Source organism: Microplitis demolitor, chromosome 7 (genome assembly GCF_026212275.2).
Source record: "Microplitis demolitor isolate Queensland-Clemson2020A chromosome 7, iyMicDemo2.1a, whole genome shotgun sequence".
Lineage (NCBI taxonomy): Eukaryota > Metazoa > Arthropoda > Insecta > Hymenoptera > Braconidae > Microplitis > Microplitis demolitor.
In genome coordinates this window covers 8,047,249-8,074,797 of record NC_068551.1, presented here as the reverse complement: position 1 = coordinate 8,074,797, position 27,549 = coordinate 8,047,249, and the positions used below count along the sequence as shown (strand labels likewise).

The following is a 27,549-nucleotide window of genomic DNA, read 5'->3' as shown; positions in this document are numbered from 1 at the left end:
TCATCTTCAATGTTTCTTTAGTTTCTTTTAATGGCTTCATAATTTACAGAGAAAGTACTAAATGTTTTTTCATTTTTATTATTATAATCGGGTTCCGGATACTGTTTATTTTATTTTCTTATTTCGGACTTGGTTATACCTATAAATAAATTTAAAAAGTAGTGGATTCTAGCCAGCCCCAAAAATTCCGAGTGTCTACGAGTTCAAAGAGCTCGAAAAAAATAATAGTTATTGATTTTAAACTCTTTTAGCTAAACAGATTCTTTTAAAAGAAGTTATTCTTTAACTGTTCGTATATAAAAAAAGTTGATCATGTTAGTTGCAATTGAAAGATCCGAATAATCAGTATTAGATAAAAAGTTATAATTTTTTAAAATTTAAATTTTATTTTATTCATTTATTGGGTTATAAAGTGTTGACCTACACGTTTTATGAAGAGCACTGTAAAAAGTTCATTCGGTCATAGTTGTTTCAGCTGTACACCTGCGTCAGCAAGGTCAATTTTAACAAAAAATTCTCTCAGTTTAGAATGCATTTTATCCATGATTAATTTCTTTAATAACAGCACTAAAACCATTATCATCGGCTATTAGTTTTTTTTTCCTCAACATTTTAATACCCTTCGGATAAAAAATTGTTTAAAATAGAAATTTATTTATTTATTTTTTTTTTTTTTTTAAACAGAAAAAGTAGTCCAAAATTACAGTTTTTTCACCGATTTTATAATACTTTCTGGTATAGGTTTATTAAAAGGAACATCAAAGATAACATTTAAACCCATAGAATTACGTGGCTATGAATTATCTAAACAAAACAAAGAAAAAAAACATTATTTATCAAATTTTTGGTTAACGATATCTCTCAAACGCACCACCTAACCATGTACATGGCCTTTGCGGCATCTGAAAGAGTTCACTGAGCTTTGGAGTCGAATAGATTATGAAATCAGTAGGTCGATTCATTTTAAATTTATAAAAAAAAAAACGAGAAAGAAAAATAAATTTTATATTTTTGGTATAACTCAAAATTCGCTTGACTGATAACCTCAAATTTTCACGAAATTTAAATTATAATCAACAGTTTTAAATAACAAAGACTCATCTGAACAAGTTTTGATTCATTTTAGAGACATGGCATACTCACGCAACATTATTCTGAAAATAGTAAAAAATTAGTCAGTAATTTTATATCAGTTACTAAAACGTCGACAGCTGTTGAAAATTCAAGTATGGAAATCCAAACTGATATGAAAAATTCCCAGAAAATTGTAAGTTTTATCAAAGACGACTACAAGTTTTTACTATTACTCACTGCTCTACTAGATATGATATTATTTAATTATTCTAACAGGGCCGAAGCTCAGCTCGTTTTTATAGGAGACCGTTTCCTCATCTTTTTCAGGCATATACGTACGTTTACACGCACGTGCTGCGACTGCCCCGTCTTATCTACCATCATATAGTAATAGCGAAATATTGACCAGAAGTTCATTATTGACGTTACTCTAGGATTAATAATCAGATCAAGAATCCTTTTGTGAGTGGGGTTAAACTAACAGCCACTACGAGTCCAAACCCAAAGAATCCTAAGCATTTGGTTTCCCTTGCTGGCTTGGAGAGGATTCGCCCATAGAACCAATTCCATGTAGTGGTCGACATACCACTTGGCTGACAGAGGACAGTTTTTTCCCTGCCTCCCTTAGAAAACGCCTAGATATGATATTGTGCATCTTTCAAAAATAAGACTTTGAAGATAATTTCACTTGACTAGTTTTTAAATAAGATGTAAAATATTTTACCAATCGATCGCCACCGAAAAATTAATTCCTGAAATTTCGAATGTTACATTAAGTCGCTTTATCGCCGATGTTTTATTCCTATATATATTTTCTTCAATTTCAAATTTGAAAATTTTATCTTCTCTTTACGATCAGTGTCTTATTATTATTAACCTTCTTTATTCTAATATGTTTTTAAAGCAATAAAGAAAAAATAAAGCCGTATCCTGTATAAAATAGCTGGTATATCCTTTCTTTATATCAAAGACAGAATAACAGCTGACATGAGGATTTGCCCAACCACCGACGGGCTACGCGTGTCTGGTCCCTTATATTTACTATTACTGGTTTTTTAAAAATTTTTTTCTTCGTTCTCTTTTTATCGTTTTAACGTGCCAGGTGCAGACGTGACCCGGCCTGCAGCTGCCGCCCTCGAACGTTTATGTTCCGGTTTCAACGTATATGTACTACATGCATTTGCAGAATAAAAAATACATTATGTATAAAATTTGGTAGTTTTTTAAGGCGGTTAAAAAGTATTAGTATTTCAGGTATAATCGTTTTTTATATATAAACAAGTGAAAAACAGATTTTCGCTGACTATATATTTCAATTAGTAAACTTAATATTTCATAAATAATCGTAAGTATTTACGACCCATAGAAGGAGTTATGGACTTGATCACTAAAAAGAAAAGGTGAATAAAATACAAAACAATACACTTTAATTAAGTTCTTTAATATTTGGCATATATATTAGAATGCATAGTTACTCGTAATGTGATTAAAGCTTATTAAATTGTTATATTGGAGGTCATAGTTATTTTTTCTTAAAATATCGATAGTATAGTTCATAATATGTCGTCTGTGAAACTAAGTTATTATTTAAGTTAACAACAAAACGACACTGTGAGTTAACTCTTTTCTTGAGTTTTTCAAAAAGTATATTATAAAAAATAATTAAAAATATCAAAAAACGGCGAATAACAATATTTCCATACAGATTTAAAATGAACTTGAACAATGTTATTTTTAGAGTTTGTGCTGTATACATATTGATTAGAAAGCCTATCTTGAGAAATAATTTTATTATATTATGTAAGAAATAATTACAACAATTGAAAATAATTTTTTGAATATAAAAATACAAAGTATTGCCCGGATAGTGGCTGACAAAAGACCTAGGTAGTGAACATAAGGCTGAGAACTAGCTAGGCTGATTCAATTTATGATTATGAAGAATAATATAATTTTGGTGCGTTTTTGGCCAACGTTCGGCCTCTTTCAATAAAATTTTATCGTTTCGGCATGATTTCGACTAAATTGTACCTTTTTGATGTATTTTCGGCCAAGTATTTTTACCAGGGTTCTAATACAGTAATACTTCTCAACAGTTAATATTAAATACAACATTTTGCAAAATCGATTTAATCGCAATCGTTAAAATTTTAATATTAATTAACTTAAGTGTTGAAATTTTTAAACACTTTTAGAAAGATTATTTTTCAAATAACTTAAAATTTATTTTACCAAGTTTAAAACATAAAGAACTCTTGATTCCCGCAACGCTCATTTGAATAGGTTGATTCGTTAAAAAAATATGAAATTGATACTTTTACACATACGTCCTGAAAATAGTCAGAGTAGCATCTCATCGCTACGGACCATCTACATTTAAAGGATTTCCAATTCTGAAAATCGAAATGAAATAATAACATTTTTTTTTAATTTTTGAAAATTAAAAATTTGTAGGATAGCCGGAAATGAAAAATACAATTAAGTGTGGGCATATGAAATAAAATAGGCAGGTATCTAACTCTAATACAATTGAAAAGATTTAATATTTTCTTTCTTCTCTTCCTCTGGATTTTAGTGCTTTTCTCTTTCCAATTTCATTCTCGGCGCACCTTGAACGTATATACGGACTATACATGGGTGCGACCAACAATACCAGTCGTGAATTATTCATTCCCACGAGAGTCAGCGATTCCCTCGTTGTGTCTCTTTTTTTCTCTCTTCTTATTCTTTCTATCACTCGTCTCCCCCAAATAACGAGACTCTTTTTTTTAGTCTGCAATTTGCAAACCGGATGCGACGATGCGTATATAGATTTTTATCGAGCTTGAAACTTGTTAAACTTTAAACACATAAAATGAAAATTATTTCAGATTTTTCGAACTGATGGTAAAAATCGTTTTTGTAAAAATTATCAAAATACAAATAAATAAGACTATTCAATTTTTTTATTATTTTTTCAATTTATATATATATTGCCTGTATTTTCGTTATGTCATTGCAATATATTTATATTAATGATAAAGTTATTCGCGATTTTCTTTCAATTTCACAAAATTTTAAAAAATAGCTGCAGGCCATAAACTCTTGAAGGCTGAATAGACGCATCATATATCTATATATATATATATATATATATACTAGAGCGCCGATTCATGCAGTTTTAAATTTACATTTGCTTAGGGTAGCAAGTATAATACAGGATGGAGTGAGGACTATCTCCGTCTCCGCATTTGTTAAGGTCTTCAAAGAGGCTCTTTCTTTCTTGTATTTCTTTCCCTCGGTTCTTCTTATATTTTTTTACTTCTCGACGACCCTTGCGTTATTAATGCACAAGTATTTACATTTTTTTCTATTCTATAATTTTTTTTTATTTTATTTGACAGTTTTTATGAATTATTTTGCTATTTCAGTTTTAACAACCGAAAATTTTTCAAGTTTAATCTACTAAATTTAAAGTTTATCTAAATTTATTTTTATAAATTTATATAACGACTTTTTTTTATTCCTCATCTACTATAAGTTTCTTACGAAAAAATTCGTAACTTAATTATATTAACAGAAGATTGAATTATAAGTCGTCGGGCTTTTTATTTTTTTTTTTATAGTTTTAAATTTATTTCTTCAAATCGTTATTGCACTTTATTTTACGATACATATCATAACAAAATGTATTGTTGAATTGGCAATACTAGATCGCTGCATTAATAATCTTCAATTTCAAATAAAAGCATTGTTAAAATAACCACATGTAATATTTGGTTATTCCCTATCCTTGATATTGCTGTTTTACAGGGAAAAGAAGGAACTGTAATCAATAAAGCTTGATATGTCTAATAACTATAATACTTTTAGCAATTATTATTCATTCAAATAGTAAAATCGTGATTTCAATATTTAATAAATAATAATTATGAGTCGAATGCTAAAATATACACTTTATTTACATAAAATTATTATTTGAAACTATAAAAAAGACAAAGTAAATATTAAAAAAATTAAACTTTAAAGATTAACAGCCAAAGCTTAAATATCTGTTGTTTGTAAAATAAGAAATTAAAGTCTCAAATAATGAAAATATAAAGGATACAAAATAATAAATTTAGTTAGAACATTATTTTGTGGTTATTTAAATAAAAAACTTTACCAGAAGTTATTATTAAATTTTAATATTAGTCAACAGTCAACTTTAATGATATAAACGGGAATAAATAAATTTTCACGGATATTTATCGTTAAAGCAAATATTAAATATTCGACGATGAGAAAACAGACAATGGGAGAAGGGAGAGGCAGGGGGTGAAATCAGAAACCCAAATAGAATTTTGTACTACGAGAGCAACGGTAAAAGCCGTAAATAATAATGGTATTGCTCTTACAGCAATATTTTTCTTGCAGTGTCTTTTTTTCATGATTACCTGAATTGGAACTTGAAGTTTCAGTGTCAGCAGCCAGATAGAAACAAGTTAATTTAAGACCAATAGTGTAATCCAATTATTAACGTAAGCGTAAATTGTGATACGTGATTTACGATTAAACAGAAACTACAAGTACTGTTTATTTTTTATTCTCATTTTTGTAAAACTTTATCACAAAAACAGAACTGTCATTTACGTAAATGATAAACATTAATTATTTCTTCCCAAAGGACTAAATACTTACAATATGTTTCTGCCCGCTGACTAAAGGCAACCGCAATGTACGCGTTTACTATAGTATATTACACACTTAGGGAAGTAAAGTAAAAATTGTCTCAGATCACATGTAATTGTTTGCGAATCCGAGGTCAACAAACATGTGATCTGAGGCTTTCTTATTTACTTCCCTAGGTGTGTAACATACTATTTAGCGGCATTGGACTGAAATTATCTCTTGGTACTCGCTGTACAGATGACACTAAAACTTTAAGTTAATAGTATCATGAAAAATATGTTATTTTCACCATAACGATAACATATTTATTTACTTAAATCAATTAATATTTTCTTGCAACTGTGATTTATTTTACTCTGCCATAATCAAAAAGCAGAACCTCACTTGAACCTCTGTGGTGTAAAAACTGAAAAACATGCAGTATAGAGATTTGAATGAGGTTCTAGAATACGTTTATGCATAGCCTAAATTCGAAATTGAAAGTGAAGTTTAATTTTTCGACTTGGATGTGTAATTTTTCAAAAATTTTATTCTTTAAAAAAAAAATGCCATAAAAAATGGAAATTTTTCATATCTCTTTAGCTGAATTGAGACCTTACTTGAATTGCGCAGGTTTGATCAGACATTTCCTACACGCCCACGTACAAGATGAGTCACTATCTTATTGCATGTATAATATATAAAGAAAGAGAGCTTACTGCATTACTCGACAGTTTACATTATGATTTCTCTTCCGACCCCTTTCTTTGCTCTCCTCAATATAATTTCATCTTAATGGCGATAGCCGATCAACAATCTCTAGCACGTTAATTTTCCCCTCACTTTCCTATTTGACATCGATCTCTTTGTTTCAACCTATATTTCTTTATAAATATATATATATACATATATATATATATATATATATATATATATATATATATATATATATATATATATATGAATAAATGTGCACGGCGAAAGTATATAAATTTATATAAAGAAAACAATCTTATATGTAAAAATGTAGACTTGGGCAAGCGGAAATTTCAACTTCTCGCTAAGAAAATTAAAAATTTTAAAAAATAGGCAAGCACCCATACAAAGTTTGGAAACCGGCCCTTAAATGGCCCATCGCCGGGCGAAGTATGATGATTAACGTTTAGTTATTAGCAACTTTTAATTGTCCATGAACGGCTGAATATACAAATGATAACCCCGGTCCATTAATGGCGCTCGACTATCGGCCGATTAATGGCAGCCAGCGATCGGCCAAGCAAGCAAATAAATTTAATTTAAAAAACTTTTTATTATTGTTATCCTAGTGGAGTTCATGATCATTAACGTTTGAACTAATGAAATGAGATAAATGATGTTGAACAACCTCGATGAAAAATTTGGTTGGGCTCTGAGCGCGAATTGCTGTCCTTCTGATTGCTGGGTCCGAACGGTAGCTACTGGACGAACCTACTAACGTCGAACTGATACTTTTAAATAATCTATTTCCCATACGAAAAAAATATATATCTGGATATATTCGGGCAAATCTGGAATATGTCACATATATGCAACATATATATAAATATATGTCTCATAAATGCAGATTTGCCCGGATATATATTTTTTTCGTATGGGTTATTCTTTCTATTACAACCTTTCGGTTTTATGCAATATAAAGAAGAATTTAATTAATATTTTCGATTATTGAGAAAGAAAAAAAATAATTTCGTACTATTTTTATTATAATTACATAATTTTTTAAAATAAAACTTATTAAATTTAATTGATTTTTATAAATAAAGTTATAAAATTGCGGTTGTTGGTTGCAAATAATAACGAATTAAAAAATATTTTAATTGTTAGCTGTAAATAACTTTAATCGGAAAATTCAAATATATTATTAATTAAAAATTAGTTTAAATCAAAAATAAATAATTATTAATTTAAGAAAACTATAATAATAAGTTATTTGTATAATTAATAGCTGATTAGTAGATTTTTTCATTTAACAAGAATCAATCGTGGACCACTAATTCACCAACAGTGGCACAACGTTGCGAACCGATAATCGGCCAGTCATAAGTAGCTATTTATTGGCCAGCCATCAGCAGCGTCGTATGACTGGCGTTTCCTTTATGGGAAGTCATATTCTGATTATGACACTACATTCAAAAATTTCAATAAAAACTCACTTCGATTTGACTACGCTATCTTGATAAAAAATAAACGGCTGCTGTTAATTAACCAGGTTTGGGCCATTACTAATTGCCAATGCTTGGCCGAGCGGTGGCAGTCAAACATAGGCCGATCTACAGAATTTTTTCCATTAACGGCGACTTCGTATGGGTTATTGATTTCTGTCCAATTTTCAAAAATCGTGTTTTCATTAGATGTCGACATTTAAGGTTCAAGGAATCTATTCACACTATATATTCAACATGATATCCTAATAGTACTCTGTATAAATCCGCATGTGTATGTGTAGGTATTCCATAACTCTTGAACGAATTGATAACGACAATTGATGGAACTGATTGAGATAATTCTCAGAGTGTATCCGAAAAGTTTTATTAAATTTTAGCTTTCGTGGAAGTTTGAGCTTTCATCAGTCAAATCGATTACGATTCATGCGAAAAGTAAGAATTGTTGAAAAATATTTTTCCCAAATAACGTTAAAAAGACTAGACTGATTAATTCGTTAAAAAGAACAAGTAAAAAAAAAGTTAGGAATAAAATAGGAATTTTTTTTTAAATAAAAAAAATTTTATTGCAATGCTTACTTATAAATTTTAGAAACTATTTTCGTTATATTAATTAATACATGAGCATTTGGGGAATATTCCTATATACATATGTACCTTTGAACTTGTCAAACTTTTCTAAGATCCTTTCCAAATTTATATAATTTTAAATCCTTAAAAAATATTGTTAAAATTTTATTTTACATCTAAAGCACACAGCGTTGTGTGTCCCCTCTAGCTTAATTATTTTTTGTTTTTATTACATTATTTTATGGCAGATCCGATGAGACGGTTTCATGTTACTTAATCTTTTTTTGAAAGTCTTCAGCTGGTCTTCACGTCTTCGTGGTGACTATTTGTAATTGATTCTCACTGTAAAATATACTATATCCTCAAGAGAAACCAAAAAAAGTCATCTTCTTCTTTACCTCATTTACTAATTTAAGTGTTTCTAAATTTAAATAGGAAGAAAAAAAACTAAAGTGAATAAAAAAAACTACAACATATGACTCTTCGCAACATTTCTTTTACCCTCTTTTTTCATCTAAATATATCTCGGGTCGCAACTTTTCAGGAAACAGAAACGAAAAAAAGGATTCTACTTCGTTGATGTATTTTTAGATTAATATTTATTTATATTATAAATTACTAAATAAATTTTTAGAGCTTAATTTTTTTTTAGTATAAACTTTTAATTATAATATTTATTAATCTATTTATCAAAACAATAAATGTCGCCAAAAAGTATCAAAGTAAGCTCTAATATAAACTTTAAAATAATTCTTCGCACATGATATCAGTCTTTGGGAGTATACGAATTAACTCAATGGATAAATTACACTATACACTAAAATGTTAGACTTGAATACGCATAAATGGAAAAAAAGTAAATATTAATCTTACTAATATATTCCTGGAGTTATCCCTTCTCAGATTAATTTCAGTGTTACAATGTAAGTTGCTACAATTTTTTGGTTATCATATTGTTGAACTAGTATTTGATTGGCTCCAATATCAAGAAAAAAATGTATAAAAAAAAAAATTAACTCGAATCACGAAAAATTTACTTGACCCAAGAATATTAAGATGAAGAAAAAAATTTCTTGTTCAAGAATATTTTTTTCTTACAATTCATATTCTCGGTTCGAGAAAAAATTTCTTCGATTGATAAATTTAAATTCTTGATTCGTGTATAATTTTGTTCAATTGAAAAAAAAAAATCATTTTTTCAGGGAGCCTCAAATTCTTGTTTCAACTATATTACCGATTAAGCAAGAGTGGTAAGAACTCAACCCAAAAAAATTAGTTTTAGTTTTTGACAATTCCCTTTTGACTGTTCAAACCATCGAGAATAGAGAGACCTCTATGCCGTTGTCATAGTATTTATAGTTAAAATTTTGAGTTCTAACCTCTCTGGCATATGTCAGCCTAGTGGGTAGAAGACAATTCTTTTAATTCAAAGGACGTGAATTCGATCCCTTCGAAAGTCGGTGTTTTGTTTAAAAATTAAATTGAAACAATTTCATACGAAAAATTATTATGTCGCATTGTAATTATTATAATGTATGAAGGTAATTGTTACTAAATCTTATCGATAAGTTTCCTGCGCGTAGTAACTATTGTGATACTGCATAATAATTTTTCGTATGAGCATAATAGTTTTTTGGATGCTTCCCTTCCTGTTTCAAGTTAGGTCGACAGCATAATAAAAATTGGTAGGTTTTGAGCCAACATTTTTCTCCGTGAAGAATTCAAATGTAAAGAAAAAAAATTCTCAATTCAAGTTGAGTTATTTTTTCTGTGTACACATTACACATAATCTTTACTATTATATGTGTATCATAGCAAATAATGCTACAGATAGTGTACTGATATGCTGCATATGACTCACTATTTTGCTTGAAATGCATTAATTCTTCTATTAAAGAAGAATTTACGCTTACGCACATTACGTAAACTAGTAATGTGTTTCAAGTACTTAAAATTGTAAGTCTCGTTCTCATAGTAGTATATATTCCTTTTAACGTACCGTTAAAAAAATTAATCATTAAAAAAAAAAAAAAACGGCTCAACTAATTCCAGTAAAACACTCGAAATTCAAGTTTTTATTTGATGATGATGAGTTTCGATGTTTAAGGAAGTTTTTGTGATCATTTTTTTTCTCGAACTAAGAAAATTTTGATTTTCTTCTGGATTGCCAAAAATATTCTTGAGACAAAAATATACTTTTTTTTGTGTAACCAACAGTCCAACTGAATTAAAATCTCTAAAAATAATCTGATGGTAAATTTTCCATTATGATTTTAACATCAAGAAAAATAACAATTTTGAGCTCACAAAGTCAAAAACTCAATTTTATTACATAGTACTTGAAATAGTTTTCGAACCTTAAGTTTGAAAATAGCAGAACGTTTCGGAGTTAGCCTACAGTACCAAACATTTTTTATAATTTGAGCTTTATAATTATTATTTCTACAATAGGAAAACTAGAATAAGTTCATTGTACTCCGTAGTAATCATCCCTATGTAAATATTTACAGTGATGCATCGATATATATATGTTTACAAATCACTATCTTACTCGCATCAATCTTTCATTGCTACTGTAGTTATTACCCGCTGGAACTGCCGTATGCTAGTTCATATGTTGTTAACTTTCCCAGACCTCGAGGAACATGTTTGGATGTTTGTTTGGAGCACGATGCTCGCTTTAATAATAGGGAGGCCTGCTATAGTGAGAAATAAACTATTTGAGGATGTATTGATCCCATCTATATGTATTTTTGAAATCATGTAAAACTGTTACGTAATATAACTTATCAATATTGCCGATGATATATAATATGACTATTACATATTTATGTTCTAGAAAGTGAATTAATATATAAAAAAAAATGTCCTGATTTCAGACATCTAGAGACGATCGTCAAGTTTCCAGTCCTGGTAATCAAACCCTCATACCGTCTCCATCACCATCGCCAGTTGGCGATGCACCTTTGGGACGTGCCTTGATGGAGGCAGCTATTCAACAAGCTAATACCTGTACTCAGCAACAACCACCACTAATTGTAACACCTCCAGGATATTGGGTAGATGGTACTGATCATCGTCATGCTCTTGATTCTGTTGGCAGAGCAATGCTGCCAACACAACCAGCTTGGCAGCCACGAATCGATCAGGATGACACAGCCAAGTGCTATAGACGCTTCTTTGTTGGAAGGGTAATTATCTATTCATTATTTTAATAATGATGAGAGTGAAGAGATAAAAACATTTGTTGAGGGTGATTTTTTTTTTAGATTTGTGAATCTATAATTAATGGTTTAAATCATAATATTTTAAAGTCAATTTAGTAACAAAACTTTTAAACACTCATAAAGACTATGAGTGTATAATTGAAGCTTGAATTTGATCGTTAAATGTGTATTGTCACTGTAGAAATAAACTATTAAACGACCAATTCCTGTTAGTTTAATCAATAAATTTAATTAGACTGTTAAGTGCCGCTAAAATCTAAAGATGTAAAGGATCACAGAGAGTTAGTACATCAGTTTAAACTAAAGAGACTCAAATACTTCAGTAGCGAGTTCTATTCTCGGCGGTTTAACGTCTGCGTTTTTAGTCGCTTCTCTATTTACAGATTATCCATAAGGCTAGGTGCGGCTTCTCCTCAAATATATATATATACAACATATCATTACTTCCCACTTTTATTTCTGAGTTTTGTAGTTTCCAACAAACGAAAAATATTTATAAGCTATTGTGGTAATCCCGAACTATAAATGATAATAGTTAATATAGATTTTTCGTGATGAAAATATCATTTTCTTTATGTCTTTGAGTTTTGACCAAAGTTATAATTTGTTCTTTGTTCTCCCAAGTGAGTATATGTCAGCTATTGATTTATCATACAGCATAGATCAGAATAGAATTATATAGCGATTGCAACCTACGTAAACGCCAGAGGGTCTAATACTCGCGTGGGCTTGGACAAATCCCACTGGACCCACATGACATGTGCTAGAAACAAGAGATTGATGAATAAACAGACAAAAAGTCCTTGTAAAATGTATGTACATATAGTACATAAGCTTACACAATACAATAGCGTACAGAGAATCTTGCCGTAGTTAGTTTTATATGATCCAAGAGCAAGATTTAAGTCTGGACAAGCAAAGTAAAAGATACACAGGAAAAGAACACTATAGAATATTCTAGGCGTGGGAGTGGGAAGTTTCTCATAGTCTGTTTGAAGCTCCCTTCTCTTGGTACTCTTGGTATTAGCCGTTCTTCACATCGTCCCTTCCTGTACTACTAATATACCTTACGTAGCTTACGTATTTATGTCTCGAATATTCTCCAGCAAAGGAAAGCCTACGTGGAAATGCTAGCTTCCTTTTACTTTATACGCTTTATACATGTACTAACTCATATCCCTTCGCTTATTATACAAATAAATTTTACCTCTTTCAGTATTTTTCTTCATGCATTGATATATTTTCATTTTCATTACAATTCTTTTCATCGAGTCAAGTAGCTTCCATTCTAGTATAAATTTTCTGAAAATCTAAGTGCCTTTACATTTCAAGAGCTCAACTTGTATTTATTATTTTTCTTATCTTAATAGTTTTATTTCTATCTTTTTATTTTCTCTTCTTTTTCAATCTCAATTTCTACCATTTAGTTGGTTGTTTTATACGCGTTTTGTTCTTATAGTCAAAGCGATAATTTTATTCTTCATTGTGTTGCTTTCATCTTTTACGAACCTATAATTAATGTTTTTTCAATATATTAAAAGTATCTATAAAAACTCACATCATTTTATTATAAGACGATAATTAGTTCAGAATAATGATTTAAATAATATCATGTAACATCAAATATTAAGTATTAAGAATGAACGCTATGAGAGAATAAATGAATTTACTTTACAAAGTTGTTCAGTACACGCAGATAATTTCATCCTTAGCAGATCCGAATTACGGATAGATCCGCTAAGAATAGTAAAAATTATATAATTGATTGTATGGATGTTAAGCTATTGAATGAATCTAACCCATTTCTTTAGCTTTCTTTTAATCATAATTTTTTTTAATTTATTACTTTTATTGTATTATTTACGAATATTTTTTAAATATTCTAATTTTGCATAATCATTTACGATGCAGCTGGTAACAATTTCTAAAATAAAATTTAATTGTATATGTAAGTTCTGTACGTTCCCGAGTCAAAAAACAAATTCTAGTTTGGATCTCGAAAAATTCAATTTCTTTGATCTTTTATTTGCCTTTGATATTGGCACTCTAAATCCTCAGTGAGAATTATGAGGTCTAAATGCAAACTCATCATCGGTTTTAAACTCTAACGAAGCTCTCAAAATCCTCAAAAAATTAATTATCGTTTTCTAGACTTGGAAAATTTTCGAGTTGAAAAAAATCTGAGTACTTACAAAAATTTATATGTCAAATAAAATAAATTCATTAATTTATTATTATTGTTATTATTATTATTATTATTATTATTATTATTATTATTATTATTATTATTCGTTTTTATATATTCCTGGACAAACTTTTAGTAGGTCTCAAAAAAAAATTTTTTTTAAACTTCCTAAATAATGGAGAATATATTTTTTTTGGATGGATATAAATATAAATAAATATTCATTTTCATTTGTTATACTTTATAGAGGTTCCGGTAATTTTTCTGAAAATTTGTAATTAATTATTTATTTTTGGATCAATTTTTTTGAGATTCTCGGTCTAAAGTATTTATTATACCTAAATAGGTTACGTCACTTGAGAAATTGAGGCCTAAATCTGGAGCAGTAAATCTCTTTATATTATGAAGATTTTGAGGTCCCCGCAAAATTTTTTTTATACCAGTTTAGCCCTCAATTACGTAAAATCGCATGTAACTACAACATTGAGGCCTAAACTGGAATTACTTTCCACACAGTTCTCAATCTCCAAAGTCCAACTTGTCCCTTAAATACCTCACGTAGTATTTTGAGGTTCGAACTAGAATTTGTTTTTTGACTATTTCCGAACATTGGAACGTTTTTCGCGCAACGGAAAAAAAAATTGGAAAGTAAAAAAATCTACTGAATAACTAGATTTCTGAAATGTTTCGCTTATAGATACTGGTATGTCAGCCGAAAATCTTAGGTCACCCCCAACCTCTGGAACTATTCCTTGAGTCGCCCTCAAGTAGTCAAATTACATGAATTTTTTCACTTTCGTTGCACGAAAAACGTTTCAATTTTCAGGTACATAATTCTGTTCAACGTATTTGAAAAATTTATATGTCATTGGTAATTTTTACCATAATTCATACTGCCCTTATGCTACTATTATCATAGTAATTTTCCTATAAATTTTTTATGTAAAAAAATTCCGCAAAATTCTCTAAGTGTACAGTTTTGGCTCATAAAACATAAATTTATAGTGATATCTCTAAATGAAGATAATTGGAAATTGAAAACTGACGCAATCTATTAATAATAACTCATATTGATTAATAAGAAAATTATTTTGTGTACTTAATAAAATTGACAAACATCAAACAATCAATATCTAAAAAGCAAATCAAAGCTAACTTATTGCAAATTCGGCTTCTTGCTTCAAGCACGTATATCTTTATGGATTAAATTGTTTTCGAACAGAGTTCATAGCAGAGAAACAAATAAGAAAATGTATATAGTAAATGAATATGCTCAGAGCAATAAGCCGAACTTTCTATTAACAAACTTCGGCAAGTATTTCAATAAATTTATAAAGCGATAATTCAAAGTAATTCAGAGTTCAAATAAGTAAAATTTATGATTGTTTGATGGTTCAGATTTTTTAATCCATTAATCGATGCTATTCATTATTGTATTCAGTATTGTTTCGATCGTAATTAGAATATTCATGTTAAAAATATTTGTAGAAAACCATATCAATCTCTTCAGAACTACAAAATACCATGAGGTCAGGGCACGTTGTATATTCTATCAGGAAATACATACAAACAAACAATAATATTTATAAATAATATATATACATATAAATAAATAAATAAAATTCAAAGTATACTCAGAGAATTTTGCGGTATTTTTTTACATAAAAAATTTATAGGAAAACTACTATGATAATAGTGGCAAGAGGACAGTATGGAATTATGGTAAAAATGACCGATAACATAAAAATTTTTCAAATAGATCGAACAGAATTTACAATGTGCATTGTAATTTTAACAAGGCAATAGATTAAATTTCATTCTAGAAATTTTTACCAGCTATATCGTAATTGATTATGTCAAATTAGAATACGTTGTAAAATATTCGTATAAAATACAATAAAAGTAATGAATTAAATAAAATTATAATTAAAAGAAAGCTGAAAAAATGGGTTAAATGCATTCGATAGCGCAACATACATACAGTCACTTATAGTAACAACAAAATATAAGCATATTAATTTTTTAAAATAAATTATAATTTATTAACTTCAATAAATCAATGTTAAATCACTTTTCCAAAATCTCATAAGCATTCAAATATATATCTATATAGTTATAATACGAAAAAAAATTCACAACATATAGGGCGTGTTCAGAATTATACTCTGGAGGTGAAGAATTACCTATCAAGGTGTAATTAGTACCTTTGTAATGTTAAATCGCACCTCGAATTCGACTAGAGGATATTTCTGAACGCAGGATTTGAATATTTTCTCTTCCAGAGTGTGTTTCTGAACATGCCCATATTATAAATACGTAGAGATGTTCGCTAACGCCTTTATATGCCGCGTAATTAATTGCAACCTGTCAGTACTATAATGAACAGAAAGAGCCAAATATTTCCGAACGAACTCGAAATTAAAAGATTTTTGATTAAATTACTATGCTGTGTAGTACAAAGTATCAAAGAAGTTAGGATTTTTAAATTTTCTATTGCACTTAGTTTTCTTAGTTATTTTCAATGGTAAATTAAAATAAAGTAATACATTTTTTGATAAATCAGAAATATTACTATGCGGTATAGTAAAAATAGTCATCTTTTAGAGTATATTTTAATAAAATTATTTAAACATAGTATAATTCTCAGAAATATCGAGTTGTGCCACCGTATCCTAAAGTTTTTGGGTAATTTTCACTATAAAATTCTCTGTGTGTATGTTAATGCCCATAATACCAATATGCACAGTTTCGTAATGTAATAATTTAATTTTTATTTATGTCAGCTATCAATTTATCCAGACTGTCCCCTTATATTTTTAGTCGTCTGCTTTACGACAAAATCTCATATTTTACAGGATGTTTTAAATAATAACACTTTTTCGTTGAAATACTTTTACCCTCGTATATAATGAATAACGGCCATAATTTCTGTAATGAAATTAAAATAATTTTTTATTTTATAAGATAAATGATATTTTTTTTTATTCTTGAGAAGCAATAAAAACTTGGTATGAATTTTCATTGTCGTTAAACGTTTTTTTAAAATGTTTATTTTTTAATTTATTTTTTTATATAAAGTCAATAATCGATGTCCTATCGGGACAGGATGTTTAAAATACAAATTGGAACAAAGCCAAAATGCCATGTACTCTTAGCTGTCTGGATACCTCACCAGAGTGTGTGTGACACTTTAAATTGGCCTGAGGCTTTCTATTGTATGTAGTGTAATTCTAGATGCAAAGTTTCGAAATCGATCGTGAGGTGGAAGGATATTGTGATAGCGCAATATAGAGACAAACACTATAGCTTGAGAAGTATACAATATAGCTATAGAAGAAATAGAATGCACCTTTTCGCGCGCGCGCCGAAAGTTATATTAAATTCAATTAATTATCACCTTAACTTATAATTTTTTACTATTTTAAATTTTCTCATCAATCGATGGAAAGTAGGGTTTTATTTTTTCGAAATATTTTATATACTGTATCACGGAGAACAAATATAAGAAATTTTACTTATGAATATCAGTTAAAATCACTAAGTTTATTTTGTAAGCCCAAAACGCTATTGAAATTGTGTAATTTGTGCCATCTTCCCTAGCAGATCCGAATTACGGTAAATTCCCGTAGTTTACCGTAAATAACCGTAAAGTACCATAATTTACGGCATTCGGAATAATTACTGTAAAATACAGCAGATTGCGGTAATCTACCGCAAATTACGGTAAATTGTGGCAACTTAAATTTTATTTATACTTAGAAATTTTTACAATTGGGTATGCAAATTAATATAAACCGCATTAGGGCACTTGACTATATGTTTAGTGAAATTCACTATCCAATATAATGAATTTTACTTTATTATAATAGAATTAAATAAAATTAAAATGTTATTAGTTTTTAAAGTTTTTATTGTTATTATTTATGGGACGTGTGCATTAGTGTTGGTTGCAATTTTAATATTTAAAATTGACTTGAGGAAGATTCGAACCCTGATCTACCACGTGCGAATCCTGTCTTCAATCTGCCGATCTGATGTCTCCTTTGAACGAAAGTTTCTGAACTTCTAATATATATTCGTATATACTATTTTTATCAATTGTTAACTTTATCGATCTGCTTTGGAAAAATTACAAACCGTTTAGTAATTTTTAGTTGCTCTATAATACTTAATACTACGCTCTTCTTTTGATTTACAGAAATTACTATACCAATAGTAACTCGTGCCGATAGTAATAGTAAAATGGAATGTATTTCTTAACGTTTATTAATAATTATAGAAATTTTTCAGACAAACATATGGTATTAATTAGCATTTTGTGATTTTAACTATAAAATTTGGTAATAAATAATAAAAATAATTCAATTATTGATTCGCATTAATATTTTTTACTAAACTATATTAAATATTATAACATATTCGAGACTCATTTTCTTCGGGTAGGTATCAAACAATAGAACATTGATAAAAGTATTTTAAATTTATCGTCATACTATTACTGATTAATTATAATCGATCACTCTTCATGAAATATTAGTCACGTTATTAATATAAAACACATGTATTATTATTCTTCATATTTTTTTTTTATTTTCTATTGTACCATAAATAACAAGATCCATTAACTCGTGACATGTAGAACGAATATCTATCGATTTTGACTTATACTGTACTGCAATAATTATTTTGAAAGGACTCAAATTGCTTACTTACATTTGATCTTTTAGAAATAAAAAATTCAGTACCAGGAATATTAAATAAAAACAAACAATAAAATAATCGTTATTGATGTGTTATACATTCTTTCTAATAATAATAATATTCTATACTAAATGTCACTTTTTGTATGTTATGACCCTTAGGGGACTCATGCTTCAGAGCCGATGGAATAATTAAATAAATAAATAAATTCTCTTTATCGTGATTAAATTTTACAATATTAAGATAACCTTACTGCGGAAAAATCTTGTAGATTCTGATCGAAAATACACAAACTCGTAGGGCCTGAGATTTTTGTTTGTCATTTTTATGAAATCATTTCCATATAATAATAATTGTATTTTCATAATAATTGAATTGATATTTTTTTTTATAGTTATATTTCTAAAATAAAATGATAATAATGTCCCATTAGATTAATACATTTTATACATGTATTAAATTTATTAATCTAATAAAAAGTCAAATGATAAATAACACATAATCTCTTTAAATTATGCATAATTTAAAGAGATTATGTATTATTTATCATTTGACTTTTTATTTCTCCGGAAGTAGTATCATAGTTTTGTGTCAGTCCCGTCACTATATAATACATATTTATGTTATAAATAGTACAGTGCATTTATAAACTATGCAGTATGTATAACGACCAAGTTTTGCGCTTGTTGTGCGTGCATGCATGCAATGTGCGTGCCTATTGTCAACAATATTCCACAGGTACGCTCAGTACAATAATATTATATCGGGGTTACACGGACCGATGATGAAGTATCCAGCTTATATATTCACTAAGTTATACAGTTTCTTTCTCTTTGCAATTACTTATTATTTCTATAATGCCTCATTATTCTACTTTTAGACTTTCTTGATAGTCATGATGACTATTTTAAATACATATTTTTATTTAAATGAAAAAAAATACTCAACGATTTTTATTATTTTATTTATTTGAAGAATTGAACATTTTTTGTCTCATTTTTTAGTAGGTATCATAGAATTCGAACTATTATATTTATTCTCATGATGCGAATTTCCTAAACTTTTACCATTTTCTGTATGGCTTAGTTGAGTAGATTACAAAAATACCATTGGTTAAAAAATTTATATATGTAATACACGCGCCGTTCTACCACGATAATGACCACAATTTTACATCGATTTTAATGAAACTTCTTAAAGATATTCTTTAGTTAAAAGGCTCGGTTCGGTTCGAAGATGAACGAAATCGGACAGAAAGTTTAGATTTCTCGAAAAAATCGACTTCGGTTGATTTATCATCAAATGACTTCTGAATCTAAAAAGATAATCATTTTTTCTAATATTTTGATGAATTACAAAACTTTTTAAAAAATAGAAACTTTTTTTTCCAATTTAGCGTTCAATAACTTTAGAGTAATAGATAATAGTCTAATTTCGTTAATTGTATGTTGTAGCTTATCAAACGAGCTTTAATTTTCACTACTATACTTTTATAATAACCTTTTTTTAAACCAAAATTACCTATGTATTCATTGAAATTTAGTTGTTGCATTTGTTCTTTTAATTTTCCCTAAATTTGTCGGACTGCTTTGATAAAGTTTATTGCCGCGTAACACTTTTTAAATCTTAACATCTTAATTCAAGGGGTTATAACTAATTTCATTTCATTTATTATATCTTTTAAAGATTTTGACCTTGAAATATATAAAAAATGTCGAAAAAAACTTCTTTTTAATTCAATCTTATTTTAAAATTTGAAAATAAATAAACAAATAATAAGAAATCTATTTCCATTTCGGATGCCGAATGGCTTTTTTTATCTAACAAATTAATTTCTATAAAGAATATTATTTTCATAATACATTAAAGTAAATTATAAAACAATATCGTTAAATTAATGTGTAGTAAGTCTGTAAATATAAATATATATTTATGTTTTTTTTGTGCAGGAGCATGTAAATCTTGTTGGTAGAGATTCAGAAAATGGTCCAATTTTAGTATCAATGAAGTCAGAAACCGTTGCTGGGCAAGAACATTGGAGAGTATTACTTCGTATTAGATCTGGTTCGACTCACGAACTGGTACCATCAATTAATTTAGAACCTAATCCATCTCCTGCTAAAATGGTTAAGGTAAATATATTTTCATATTTTTTTTTCTTTGATTTTTCTAACGCGGTCATTATTTTATACGCATATTTATGTTTGTTATCAAGACGTAATAACCATTAATATGCTTACGGAAGAGGAAAATGACGTCATAATTGCATAATAAAATGCACACACAATAAAAGTTGATAAAAAGTTATTTTTAATTTTACAGGCGATAAATGAATGTCTCAATGTCAGTACACTAATGCCAATAGTATGTTCCGGAGCTGGAACTTTAATTGCTCGATATGACGAACATGCATTAGTAAGCAGATTTAAATTTGGTGTATTACATCAGAGGGCTGGACAAGTTACGGAAGAGCAACTATTTGGTAATCGTCAAATAACACCAGCATTCCAAGAATTTTTAGATTTACTTGGACAAAAAATTGATCTAAAAGATCATAAAGGGTAAATTATACTTTAATAGTAGAAAAATTTATTTTATTTATTTTTCGCACAACTCAATTGTGAAGCAGTGAGATTTGGTATACTAACGCTTACTCGGTCCCAACTAATTTGCTTACGTAAAAATCATATTTACACTTATTCAAATATTCTGAACTATAAAAAAATTCGTATCATTTAAAAGATAGTTTATTAATGAATAAAACGAACGCAATTTCAAGTCAATTTTTTAATATTAATGATTGAAAAAAGAAGAAAAAAAAAATTGTGTAAAAAATCTGTAATTTCTGTCAATATGTACGGATGTTGGTAAATATAATAACTTGAGAAATGTACAATCGATCGATCTATTTTTTTTTTTTTTTACACTTTTTAAATCCTTTTTGTTATGAAAAAAATTTTGCTGCATTTTTATTATTATTATTATTATTATTATTTTTTATGAGTAAGTGAGTTGTGCAGTTTGAATTTGCCAACTCTTTTTATTTATTAGAGTGATGGATAATTAACAATAATAATTAATTTCAGATATCGTGGAGGATTGGATACAAGACATGGTCAAACAGGGGATTCGGCAGTTTATGAAGTATTTCGAGGTCGTGAAGTACTTTTTCATGTTGCTTCAATGCTTCCCTACAGTCCTGGTGATGCTCAACAACTTCAGCGTAAAAGACACATTGGCAATGATATCGTAGCAATAATATTCCAAGAGGAACCAACGCCTTTTAGTCCCGATATGATTGCTAGCCATTTTCTTCATGCCTTCATTGTTGTTCAAGTCATCGACCCATGTACACCTAACACGAGGTATTTATCTTTTATGATGATTTAAGAAGATTAGCGGAAAAAAGAAAAAGAAATAAATATGAATCTTGTGAAGAAACCAAACAAATGTAGCTGCAATAGAGAGGTTAAAGAAAATTTTCTTTAATTTGTTTAGATACAAAGTGAGCATTACAGCACGAGACGACGTACCATGGTTCGGACCAGCATTGCCAACGCCTGCGGTCTTCCTTCGAGGCGTTGAGTTTAAAGAGTTTTTGCTTACAAAACTCGTAAATGCAGAGAACGCAGCTTATAAGGCAGAAAAGTTTGCGAAATTAGAGGTGAGCGGCCGTACTAAAATTCAAGATTCTTTTTAAACATTACACGCAACTACAATATTACCTCATACCTATTATATTTTTCATTCCATTTAAATAAAATAGCAGTGGATAAATAATACCATTAACTTATTACATTTTCAGTTAAGAACACGGTCAGCACTTTTGGAATCTTTGGTTGATGAGCTTCAAACAAAAACTAGTGAATTTTTGGGAGCTGGATCTGGTCCCGGTTTATCTGGGTCAGGTACTTGTCCAGTTAGTCCAACAACAAGTGATGCACCAACCTCTGGAAGTAGTGGAAGTGGTTCTAGATTTATTGATACAGTGCGTAAAGCATTAATATCACGAGTAAGAAATGCTTCAACTGAAAGTGTACCTCAGCAATTAGCTAAAAAGGGCCAGTCTGAACCAAGTCCACCAAGCAATCGACAATCAACATCAAAGATTGGTGGGAAACGTGCAACTGAGCTTTCTAGTCCATTGGGATCTCCTGATTTAACTTTGAGGAGGGATTCAGATCGTGTAAGTCCGAGCTTAGGAAGTCAGGACAGTAGTTTGTCTAATACTGACAATCAAGACAGTAGTAGCCTGACAACTTTGCAACAGGATGAAATTGATAGACGAGAGTCAAATACCTTACAATTGACATCCGGAATAAATAACGAAAATATTTCAACAATTGAAAAAAGTCCGACAATAACATTTCCACGTCTTACTCATGAGAATATACGGAAACGTGATGACAGATCTGAAAAACCAGAGATAACTCACAGAATCGTTTCTGAAAGTGATGACAGTTCATTAAATAGCGAATTAGAACTTGATCAAGTTGTTTATCCCGATAGTGATACTGGATTAGAGTCAATGAGTTCTGCTGAAACTCATGAAACCACCAAGACTAATAACAACAACAATAATACTAATAATAATAAAAATGGCACTAATGAAATGGAAAATTTAAGACAAGAAGTCACTAGGTTGAAATGTGACAAGCTGGACTTGTTGAGACAAAATGTGGTAAGATTTTATTAATAATTATTAAGGTAAAAAAACCCTGAACCCGATCAGTACCATTGACCGTTCACTGTAACTCACTAATGCGTTTTTATATTTTTTATATAAAAAAAAAAAAAATAATGATTGATAAATAATTATTTGTAAAATTTATTATAAATTTAAATTAATTGACTATTTTCAAAATCCCGGTCAGTCGGCCATTCTCAAACAATACCCCTACCTTTTAAAAGTATTTAATGATTCTCAATTGCCATATCGGTATTCAAATTTTATTAATTAATTAAAAAAAAAAAAAATTGAAGCATTAATTGAAAAAATAATAACTTAATTGAAATGTCGCTGATATAGATTTAAAAAAAAATTACTTACAATTGTTATCAAACGAAATTTGGAAAGTAAATTTCAGTAAAATCTTCATGTCATATTACAATCAGAATTTTTTAGGCTAAAATTTATTTACCAAATTTCGTTTGACTCCTCATTAAGAACAAAATGTAGGTAATTTTTTTTAAAAATCTATATCTCGGTGACAATCATCTTTTTTTCAGTTCAATAAAATTTGAAAATCGCTATGGCAGTTAAAAGTCAATGAATATTTTTCAAAAGTAGGGGCTGAGAATTAACGTTAATTAGATTAAATTTTTTAATAATTCTTATATATTTTAAAAGTTCTCCAAATGACTTCTTTTTCAAGGCAGTAAATAATTTGATCGATTCTCCAGAAATTTTGTCAGATATCAAGTTCAGTATCCGGAATAAGAATCTAAAGAAAAATAGACTTTTAGAAGTTCTAAACTCCAATAAGTCATTTATACAAAACGGTCCCAGAAATAGAATTTTTAAATTAGTCAACAACTACTCAAAATCGGTAAATTTTTTTTGGTGGGTTTCTAAATTCTTTCAAAAAGTAAATTCAAGTAGAAATAGGAAAATAAAGTGAAAACTAAGTCCAGTAATTAAGAATAATTAAACTGTATTATTATTTGTTATTTCTTTTTTTTTTTATTATTATTTGCACTGTGATAACGAGATTGAAAATTAAAAAATCTTGTAAATTGCAGAAAGCTATAAATAAATAAACAAATGAATGAATAAACTTATGATGGTTCAATTGATATTGTCTTTGAGCGAGTAAAAGGCCATCAGCATCACAACTTTTAGTGAGTGACTATGGGTCCACTCAACGGCCTTTATTTTAAAAGATTATTATTTAAATTAAAATTTTATTCTAATATTTAAAACTAAAAAAAAAAAAAAAAAAAAAAATGATTTTTAATTTCCTTTATCAATTTATACTGAATGGTTTAATCTCACAGTAATAAAAAGTGGGCGGGGAATGGGTCTTTTACCTCAATCGATTTTTATAAAAATTTCAATGATCTATTTGATTAATATATTTAAAAATTTATTATTTCTAGACATGCCAACGAGATATTAAACGACTTCGTGAAAAAGAAATGCAATTACAGTCAGACTTAGCGACTGCATCCAAAGAAATTTTACGACTCAGAGCAATGCTCAAAGAATGTTCAACTAGTATTCCATTGGATAGCAATAATCAACCGTCATCTACAGTTTAAATTATTTTATCAAATTAACATTTTCATTTAACAATAAATATATCATTGTTTAGAGTTTTATTATTATTTGTATTACTTCTATTATCGTAATTTAATAACTAATATTATTGCTATTACGTAATAGAATTAAAGTATTTGCATGATCTCCAAGATATTCGGAGATGGTTAGTAAGTAGTATAAAAAAATTAAGAGAATATAAAAAAATAATTGATATTTTTAAACAAAAGAAAAAATATTTATCATATTATTTATTGCTATAAGCGTTAAGATAAATCTACACCCTTGTGTTAGTCAATGTATTAAATAAGAAAAAGAAAAAAAAATTAACTGAATCTGACATAAGTTTAAGTATAGAAATTTTAGTTGAAATTTAACAATTTTGAGATAGAGTAGAATATATGAAAGTAAAAAAAAATAAAAATAAATGATTATATTGATATATAACGAATACGTAGTGCGCCTTAGAGTATTTAGTTATTAAAACATATTCTAATACCTGTTGATAATATTACTTGACTTACCTCGGGTGTCTCTTGTATCTTGCAATATTTAAATTGCTAAAATTTTAGTCAATTCAATGTAATTTAAAATGCCTTTTAAAATTTTAATTATTTTAATTGTCAAAAAAATGTTTTTTTTTGATAGAAAAAAAAAAATATAATATTTATAAGAAAAGTAAATGAATAAGTTATAAAAAGGCTTAAAATTTTCAAAGATTTAATTTTATATAATAGGTATTTAAGCTTTAAACCAAATTTGAATGTATTTAAGCTTTGAAGCTTAATCGATTGATAAGTTATTTGCTTTTGTAATCTATTTATAAGTATATTATTCAAATATTTATTTCGTTAGTATTATACACTTAATTTTTTTTTTTTACTTTTATAAACATCCAGATAACACACGTTTATTATTGATATTATTGATGACAAGTGTAAAGAAATAACTATTGTATTATTTTTATTTTTATGTCAAGAGATTTAATATGAAAGTAGTTTTATTATAATGCTTTATCGACTTATTCTGACGCATTACAAATACCAAAGTTTAACAGATAAAGAAAATTTATCATTTAATTATTTTATATTTTATTTTTTCCATAACTACCTTAACCAATCATCTTTTAATCATTTTATCCTGTATTAATTATTTTATTTGAAAATTAAATCGCACAGTAATGCCCTGATTAAAAAATACGATTAAAACTTAATCGGATTTCTATCAGATTCTATCGAATTCAAACATTCAATCAGAATTTTTCGGGCGCGCTCTAACTATCTAATTGAATTTCAATCGGATTCGATCGAAAAATAATAATATTTTATCCATCATTTTTCCGATTGAAACTGAGTGAAACCGATTGAAAGTCAAACAGAAATTTCCGCTTAATTCCGATTGGAATTTTTCAATCAGATTCAATCGGAGTTTTTAATCAGGAAGGTAAAAAAATGTATATGTTGCACAACTTAAATAAATAATTTTATTTATATATATACATATATGTTTTTTTTTTTTTATTTTTGTTAAATTTTATGTCATTCTGTTTTTAATAAATGTATTTAGCAATTTAAAATATATTAAATTATACCACTGCCTAAAAATAAGAAGATATTAAAAATTATAAGTATATAAATTTATTTACATGAATCGAAAAGTACACCTGTCATATTTTTTCACTTGTATAAATACATTAAATCACTGGTCTGGTGGCAAAAATTTAAATAATAAAATTATAAAAAAAAAAAAAAATAAAGTTTTACAAACTTTTTTCAAAGTATATTTTCAAACAGGGTTTCGTATTAGATAATCAAGTAAAAAATAACTATATTATTTTTTAATAGTGTAGAAAAATTAGTTTACATGTACAAATAATTACCAGCAAGGCTTGCCTTGTTCTATTCGTAAAGACGAAACTAAAATAATAACATGGACTAGATAATAGTTTTTAAACTGTTTACCATTATATCGTGATTGTTGGCCTTTCAAAATCAAACAAATCTATAATATTTTATCATAAGAATGACTGCAAAGGAAAATATGTTTATATATAATAAGAAAAAAAAATATAGATACAAAAATATAAATAAATTATATCTTTGTAAATAATCGTATATTAGACCATATATGTATACATTTATAATAGATATTTTAGTTTCTAAATAATTTTTTTCCATTGTACCTATTGTCATCCAAAATAAAAACCTATTTTTATGTCCGTATCTGTATTAAATAAAAAAAATAGAGCAAGTACATAAATAGTCTAGTATTTAAAACTATTTTTTTTTCATTGAATTAAAATTTTTAGTAGATTTCAATTGTCCTATGGGTGAATTTTTGAAAGAATTTTTTTTATCATCTATCATAATTAGTAGAGTAAGTTCCAAAAATGCCATTGGTTCAAAAGTTTATGTATATATATATTGACACATTGGAGTGGTCTGAATGGAGTCGTACAATAGAACATGAGCATCTTCGATCATTTCCGAACTATCATTGATGATAATTTGCCTTATCCTTCATAGTATTTTTTTTTTTTTTCATTTATTTTTATATGTACACCACATACACGTAGGCTCACGAACACTTCTGACACCAAATTGTAATAACTGGTAACTTATAAATTATTACCACTTATATTCCAATACTAACACACTCAAATTATAAATAATAACATCATAATGACAGCGATAAAAGAAAGAC

General features: G+C 28.1%; 1 protein-coding gene across 4 annotated transcripts in view; it reads left to right on the top strand.

Moving 5' to 3' along the window:
- The window catches only part of LOC103580517 (rap1 GTPase-activating protein 1), a 90,092-nt gene extending 64,523 nt beyond the window's left edge, over positions 1-25,569 (top strand). For 3 of the 4 annotated variants that reach the window (XM_008562291.2, XM_008562290.2, XM_008562292.2), the window contains 7 exons: positions 11,354-11,665; positions 20,537-20,719; positions 20,910-21,148; positions 21,674-21,952; positions 22,086-22,251; positions 22,393-23,268; positions 24,687-25,568. In XM_008562291.2, the coding sequence (XP_008560513.1) occupies positions 11,354-11,665; positions 20,537-20,719; positions 20,910-21,148; positions 21,674-21,952; positions 22,086-22,251; positions 22,393-23,268; positions 24,687-24,848 (2,217 nt within the window). In that variant the 3' untranslated portion in view covers positions 24,849-25,568. Of the gene's footprint in view, positions 1-11,353; positions 11,666-20,536; positions 20,720-20,909; positions 21,149-21,673; positions 21,953-22,085; positions 22,252-22,392; positions 23,269-24,686 lie in introns of all 4 variants that reach the window. The other variant, XM_008562289.2, reaches the window with a different exon arrangement.
- Positions 25,570-27,549: the final 1,980 nt, after the last annotated feature.